The 8446-nt window shown below is 36.7% G+C and overlaps 1 protein-coding gene across 1 annotated transcript; it reads right to left on the bottom strand.

Moving 5' to 3' along the window:
- Positions 1-3359: 3359 nt before the first annotated feature.
- LOC104166477 (pre-mRNA 3' end processing protein WDR33-like) lies at positions 3360-7803 on the bottom strand. Its single transcript, XM_009706421.1, is given in 7 exon segments — positions 3360-3390; positions 3392-3486; positions 3488-3865; positions 4363-4458; positions 5105-5209; positions 5654-5722; positions 7583-7803. Coding segments are annotated over 7 exon segments (978 nt in total). The 5' UTR covers positions 7787-7803.
- Between the last annotated feature and the right edge of the window lie 643 nt (positions 7804-8446).

Here is an 8446-nt window from a genome sequence, read left to right as displayed (position 1 = left end):
GTAACAAAAAGAAAGCTTATGTTTTCCACCTGGAAAGCTACTTAAGGGTTACCCATACATATTTATATTTATTTAACATATTTAACAACAGCATTAGGGACCAAAACCTTTGCTTTGTTGTGTGGGATTTTTGGTGGCAGTGTTTGGGTTGGGACTGTTTTTTTTTGGGGGGGGGGGTTTGGTCTGGTTTTTTTTTACCCCTTTTTTTTGCTTATCTGACAGCAGAAACAAGGAATGATCTGCCCTGTCCAATTTCATCCACAGACATAAAGGTCTCAACATATTTCCAACTTACATAAAAGATGAAGTGTATTGTGGGTACGTGATATAAGTAGAAGCAAAGGTATTCTTTAGAGAGCTATTTTGCAAACTAAAAATGTATATTGAGATGTATAACCTGTAAGAAATTAAAGCATAATTCTATTTTGAGATATAGTCACAATCACAATGTTCAAGTACAGAGGATAACAGAAATGTAATGCAAGTTCTGCTCTCTATGGCCTAAATTAAATGCTTTACTCCTCCTACTTTATGCAGAACATTAAAAGAATGTAGAATTATTAGAGGAATTTTTATAATTTTGACAACTCTGTATGGAGACAATCCCCATTTCCTCCACACGGTTTAAAGGAGTAGTTAGTACAGACCTGAAGGAAGGTATATACATAATGTGTTTAGTGCAGAATGATTCCTTTTGTCAAGCATCAAGCAAAACAGTCCCAAATCTGTTTGGGTCCTTCCAGAGTAACAGGTGTAAGCGATATAGTCTAGAAATTTGCTTGCCAGCTCCTGCAAAGAACACATCTACTATAATGTGTATGCATAGATTGTTAGAATATCATCACTCGAAGAATGCCAGAGCCCAATGTCTTTTCAAAGTAGTGGTGTTTAAAAGTAACGCATATTAGTAAAACAAGAAGAGAGCTCAAAAGTCAAGAGAAACAGGGAGAGCTCTACTTCATAAAATATATAATGCAGGTCCAAGTTGGAAGCATGATTTAAAAAAAAAAAATCCTTAGTTTAGGAAAGCTATGAACAAGCTCACACACCTAAAACTGAAGTTCCATGGTTTTATTGCATACTTTCAGTTTACCTGCATGTCTACCACCCCCAATCTCATGGCAGTCTTTAATGTATTCTCCTATTAAATTATGTACCTTTGACATCTTCCGCAAGAAAGGAATAGGTGTCAGAAGCTATTGTTATTGCTGAATAAGACTGCAACAAGAGAAGGAGAAAGTTCAACAAGGCCAGTAGAAAGGCACCAGAAGTTAGCATACAGAGACGTTGGACAGAAAACTATCGAACTGAAGCTAGGATTATTTGCATGTGCTATGCGTGATGCGATCAAAATTTACTTGTTTCCTCTACCTAAATGCTCTCCTCCTCTTAAGGACTGAGAAAAAGTAACTACCTTGCCTCTGAAGAAATCAGAATGGAAGGCACTCCCATGAAAAGAATGGAATCCTCTGCATGAAGATGCATGTTCTGACGCAGAAGTGGTCATAAAGATTAAGCTTTGGAGAAAGATAAATGTATTCCTGATCCAGAAACAGTTGTTTCTACCAACATTAGCAGTAGAAAAATGCCCTTATATCCACCTCCATTGCTTAGAGCTTAAGTGGACAGAAAACAGAGTAACGCCATTGTGAACTGCAGCCTATCTGAATATTATAAGGCACCTGTAGCAGCAGCCAAACAAAAACTTGTTTGGAGGATTTAAGACAGGGATGTAACAAAAATTGTAGACAAGCTGATACTTCTGTACTGTGAACACCTACTTAAAAAAAGGTTTTCCCCCTATTGAAATACCCCAATCAGTACTTTTGGTACACATACCTCGAAGAATTCTCTCCTCATGGCAACGTAGAAAGTCCCAGATTCTAACAGTGCCGTCGTCAGAGCATGTAGCAAATTTATTATCCGTGGGTGAGAAACTGTTACATGAAGACACACAGCAGGGGAAAGAAGTCAGCATTTAACAGATTATCTATGCTTCTCAGACAGGGCAAAATTATACTGTAATGTGTTATACACTGAAGGATGCATTTGAACATAGGGACTTTTAAGTGAATATAGTGCCTGCCAAACGACACTTCATCACGAGACATGAATTTAGCATAGGATTACTATGGCATTGCAGTCCCCTGTGAAATGAGGAAAAAATCCAGTATTTATTTTTAGCACCTTCCTATCTATGACTGCACACGGTAACGCCTTCTCTGCAGGATGAGAAGCAACATCAATATGATTTGACAACTGTCACCCTAGATTTCTCATGTTTGGTAATACCATAAGAAAGTGACACTGTGTAGAAGCACAGGAGAACATCTCTTAGGGGAAAAAACTCCTCTTCAGCCACAGGTGCTTTGCAGCAGAGAAGCAAAAATAAGGGAAAGCTGGTCACAGGAAAATGCTAGTTGGATTAACTGTTGGAAAAAAATTGTATATAAAACAAGTGTACCACTTATTGTAAAAGTAATTTGGAAAAAATCCCTCTTATTACACCCCATCAACACCATGAAAAGAATCCTACAGACATAGAAGCAGCTTCCAGATTGAGCAGTCAATATTGCTTGATGAAAGTCACTGGAAAAGCAAGGAGTTATTTAGCCATGTGATTATGGCCAGAACATCTCCAGCAACTGACAGGCACTCACTTCCTTTCTGGTGCAGTGAAAGACCATGAGGGAGCCCTTGTGAAATCCTAGATCTTTATGATCAGGAAAGGGCTTAAAACAGTAGGGAAATTCAGTGTATGGCCATGATAGTCAGACAGTAACTGAATCCAACATAAGCACTTCTCATAACCAAACTCTGGTAGAAAATGCTGCACCCTACCAAAGAAAAATGGTGACTTTAGTGGAAAGTGGTTTTGTGGCAGTGAACCTTTATCGCCAAGGGCCGGCACCTGAACCCGAAGAAACACTGCTTTAGCTTCATTTTGGATCTGCAGCTTCTCTTCAGGCTTACTTTAAAAACATTTCCATATCTTACTAAAGATTATGTCCAGGTTTGCTTTAGAAACATCCTTCATTTACATCTTACTGATAGTATCACTTTAGATTCCATTTTTTATATAAATAGACATTTGCACAACTGAGGCATCAACACTGAACCAAGAGAATATCCTACAGTCTTCTTTTCAATGGCTTGCTTACAGTTTCAAGCTTGAAGAACCCATTCAGTATTAACATTAGACTTCTGTACGTGGCAGTCTGCGTGGGTATTTAGTATTACTGGAAGTCTTGGCTTCACCAAGCCAAGCAGTTCTTCACTTTATTTAGTGTTTTATTATTTTGTGAGAACTATGCAGGTGTTTTATTTCTGAAGGCTTTATATTTTATTCAGTTAGATTATTAAAGACTGAATTCTTTATTTGGAATGAAATTGTTGTCTTACACAGTGCGTATAAAAAGGAATAACTGATACACATCGTCACCATATAAAAATGAAAAGAATACCAGTGCAAAATGCGGCAGACAAATACATCTCTAACATATTGCAGAGGCGGATACTGGGACAATACTAATTCAGAAAGGTGCCAGCAAAACGGTGAGAATGTGGAAACAAAAGAAAATATTGTGTTTATGTGGTGCAGGAAGCTTCCCAGAATCTGACAGAACCCATGCATTTCTGCACCCAGATTACACTTAGAGAACAGTCTAATCATGGCAATAGGTACTACAGAAAATGGTATATTGTGTATAAACCTGGCCTCTCTAATCGCCTCCTTATGTGCCTGGAACATCTTGACGTTGTTCATGTTGGACTGCCAGTATTTCACATATCCCCCGTGGTCTGCTGTCAGCATCCACATATCATTGTGTGACCAAGTCATAGCCCTTACAGGGCTGTCGTGAGCCTGTAAATTCAGAAACAAAACTTCTAGCAAGCATGTTCAAATACTGTCTGACCCACACAAACACAAAAGTTAGTAAAGTTCCCACTTAACAGCTGCAACAAAGAAATTAAAACAATGACAACCTAGTTAGATTCAATGTTATCATGGAAAAAAAAATTCCCTTACTCTGTATATAATGGTCTTCTAAATAATAAATGAAAAGTATTTGCATTTTCTTTCTAAAGTTTCTTTATTATTACAAATACTCATAGTATGCTCTTGAGAACAGTTAGTATAGCATATGGAGATGGAATGTGAAGCATTAAATTAATTGCCTACATCCACAGCCTGACCTGATGTCAGAGCAGAATAAGGAATTAAAAAAAAAAAAAAGACCTCCAAGGCTCCCATTACCGTACTTAGACAACAGACCCGTAATGAGCAGGGTGAAGATGTGTTTGTAAAACATGCTCCAAGACCTCAAGGAAATACACAGAAATCTCGATAGATTAATTTACCTGCAATATCGTTTCAAAATTGAAAGTCAGTCCGTTCCATAAAGTGAACTCTCCACTAGATGCACCAGTGACCAAGCGTCTCCCCTCAGGGGTCCACTGCAAAAGAAAAACGTAACTAAACTGTGCAACTATAACATTCAAATATTTCTTCACAATCCTCCAAATAAACCATAAGCTTCTTGCAGGGAATCTGCGGAACTGGAGTTTACTACATGACTTTCTAAAGGATGCAAGATAGACAAAAATGCAGAACTGTGCCAGAGGGCTTTTGACTTTTGTAACAACAGGACAAAGCCCACTGTAAAAGCAATGAAAAAAAATCTAGCCACAGAAGAAACAGCTTATTGGCACCAACACACTTCTTGCACACAACATCCATATTAAACAATACTGCTGACATCACAGAAAAGTTGTTAAAAAATGCTACAAGAGTCAAACAGCAGAGACAGAATTGCATTTTTTGAGAGTCAAGTTATATTAGCCTCCCCAAAAAAAACAAAAAAAAGTAGGAAGTGCAGCTCAAACTCTGAGAGTAAGAATTATTTTGTACTCCGACCTTACCATTTAATTTCCTAAAACCGTCCACAGAAAGACTAGACACAGAAGTAGTCCATACATTCCACATGCTGGTTTTATTTGGCAATGCTTTTAACTGTTACATCTTGTTTCTTTCTTCAGTTAAGAATATCACTCTAATTTAAATTAAGACAATACAACTCAGTGAATCCAGTACTATACTCACCCTGACAACAAACACTGGGCATTTTACTTTATTAGTAGATGTCCGAACAAATTTTGTTGTTACAGCATTCATAGGGTTGTTCAGCATTCCTATAGGAGGGACCAACTACAAGAGAAGAAACAAAAGATTTAGTAATGACATTTCTAATCAGAAGCTGCAAGAAAAGCATACATTCTCAACAGCCATTTCTGGACAGTGGGTTTTTCATTTGCAGGTGTATTATCAGAAGTCAGTCAGTGGAAGTGTTCAGAGGTCTGCATGATTTACCATCTCAAACATCCAGAACCAGCATGTTCAAGAGCAGGTTTGCAAGTTCAGTGCATTATCAGAGTTCTTCTGTCCAAAAATTAAAAGCCTATCCAATTTCAGGTTCTCTTTGTGGACATGAATTCCAATAGAGCAAGATAATGTAGACTGAAGATACCCTTCGTATCTTTCAGGCCTCTTGTGGACAAAAAGATAACCTCAGTTGACAGGCAGATACCTTCCAATTTTCTGGACAAATTTTATCCACAGAACTTCATCAGGGAATAGAAAGATTTTACTTACATCATTATAATATCCTGCATCAGGCTGGATTGCTCGCATATCTCGCTGGTCTCTCTGCCATACTCTATTCTAGAAAGAAGAAAACAGCTCCTAGTTCATACCACCGCTATACTTCACTGCTAAACAACAGAAAATAAGGAACACATTCACAGCCTGTTTGGGAAATCCCAACGTACTCCAAGGATTTTAGAATAAACTCAGTTAAAAGACTTTGGTCTCAGGAAACCTGTAGAACTTGTACAGCATAAGCAAAAGATTCAAGAACGTTTTAAGTCTTAATTTAATTAGACTAAAGCAGCTCATCTAAAATTGCAGCTTAACAATATGAAAGGAGCAGTCCTATGTAATAAGCCACATTATTTTAACAAAGACAATTAGTACTTTGCTGCCCAGGCTAATAGGATAGGTACTCTACAAGAAGCACGTTCAATCTTTTTAAAAGCTTTATGTTCAATATAAGCTTTTACACCATTAGGAGCTGTGTTGATGAACTCTAAATGAAACACCACACAGCGAGACGAGCTAGAAAGGAAGCTTCTGCAGCTGAAGCATAAAGATAATAATGCATTCAAGTGGCTAAGACTTAGAAGACCAAGTGAAAAAAATGCCTTCAATTAGTCACATTTTGTGAGCTGTCAAACACAGCCTTTTTAAAAACACTTTACATGAATTAAGAATAAAATTATTTCCGCTTCGTGCTGTAGACTTTACCAATTTGGATCTCTGTACATATTACAAACATAAGCTAAAATTCTAGGTAAAAACATTTCCAGCATACACTACTACAGTTTGCTAGAATTTCTTAAGTCAAGAGCAAATTACACATAAACCGTTTTTCTCATTTTTTATAGAACCACATCAAATTAAATCAGTAGTACTGAAGCCAGGACTGAAATAGAATTCCGGTATATCCTAATTTTGTGTAAGCGTCTAAAACACACAGATTTGATTTTGTTTTAATAAACAGAAGGTTGAAGGTGCTTATTTCTGCCACAGTAAAAAAGGTCCTGAACTACTAAAATTATTTTTTTAGAATTAGTCCACCACTAATATAATCTTCTTTGGGGCATTCCTAAAACATAAGAGTATGTTTTAAATGTTCAGTGTTTAAACAAATCTTAGAAGCTAATTTAAATTTATTAAGAAAACCTTCCAATTGTTAACACCTACAATCTTTAATCATGCACTAGCCACAGCAGACCGAATTAATTTCATGTTTTTGCAATGATGCTGTTGAGATTCCAACAATTCCTCTATTTATAGATTTGATTCTGTTTCTTCTGAGCTAATATCCAGTAGTTGTACAGTAAATCTGGATCATAAAAATATATTTCTTAAGAAATTAATACCATCCCATTAGGAAAGCTAAATAAGCATTCTTACTGAAACATTTCTTCAACAAAACTTCATTTAAGTTGTTCTGTACGTATTAACTGTACAGAAAGGGACTTTCAGAGACCACAGTGCAAGATGGAGTGCTATTTGGTAAAATGAAGAGAAAACATTCTCATGGTGCCCTGGTTTTAGAGTGGAAGATGTAATGGTTTATTTCCCATTTTGGGAAATTTCTATTTCAAAACAAAAATAAGAACACTTACATTATTTATAATGAGTTTTTATGTTCACTGAAAAGTCAGAACATCACACAAGACACTCAATTGCACTCCAAGCTGGAATTCCAAGACAGAATGTAAAAACTGGTGTTGACACATACTACAAAATCAGCTGTGTATATGTACAGTTTTATTATCAAATACCAAACCCCTTTGTATTCATGCTATACCAAATTTACAAGCACTTGTCATTTAGTTTGAAAATGCAGCAGTAGATCTCCCAGTATTCCAGACTGTTCTATGGACACTGAAAAGCACAATCACGAATTTCAGGAAGGAAAAAAGTTTTTCAAACAAAACCAGAAAATTAACTAACCTCCAAATATTTAATTACAGAGGGATTGTAGTCTATGGTCTTTCGGTTCACAGCTTTTCTCATCCGCTTTCCATCAAAAGTAAGCTGTTGCATCGCTTGCTGCTGTGCAAAATCAGGTCTTTTGTAGAACAACTGCCGAGGCGCCTGGTGCTGGAACCTCGGCATATGGAAAAATCGGGGCGGGGAGCCAATTTCTGTGGCCATGGCTATCTTGTTTCTGAAAGAATGCAAAAAGCGAAACGCTAGGTTACTACATAATAATGACAAAAATCCCACATTAGCATCTCCACTAACTTAAGTTTACAAGGATGAATAACAACTTCAGAAAGCACTGTTTATTGCGAAGAAATAGTTGCAGGTTCCTATGAACAATCACTATTCTTCCCCTGTGTCACATAACGCTGACATTAAAGTGGTCAAGTACTTTGTTCTTTGTCAAGAGGAACTTTGTAGTGAAATAGACCCCTATAAAGTTTGCATTACCATCCCGAAACTAGAACTGTTTAGGAAAAGAATGTCCTCAGTAAAAATAGTATAAGTAAATGCAAGAAACAGTGAGACCCTTCAACAGAAGATGGTATTTCAGATTCACTATACAACAGGAAACACCACATTAGTTAGAAATTAATTTAACTATTAACAAGGACATAAATTCTAAAGGGCTGCCTCAAAACCTTATTCTAGGACCTGAAAACAAAATTACATTCCCTTTATGTAATTTATAATAATACAGCACAGATGACATTCTCCCTGTAGGTATACTTTCAATTCCATTATTGCAAAATAAATGATTACACATTTTTCAAAGTTTGTTAAATGTAACTGAACATCACTTCCCCCTAAGAAGACCCACTGAGAACGTTA

Source organism: Cariama cristata, unplaced genomic scaffold, assembly GCF_000690535.1.
Source record: "Cariama cristata isolate BGI_N322 unplaced genomic scaffold, ASM69053v1 scaffold3178, whole genome shotgun sequence".
NCBI lineage: Eukaryota > Metazoa > Chordata > Aves > Cariamiformes > Cariamidae > Cariama > Cariama cristata.
This window is presented reverse-complemented; position numbering and strand designations above follow the sequence as displayed.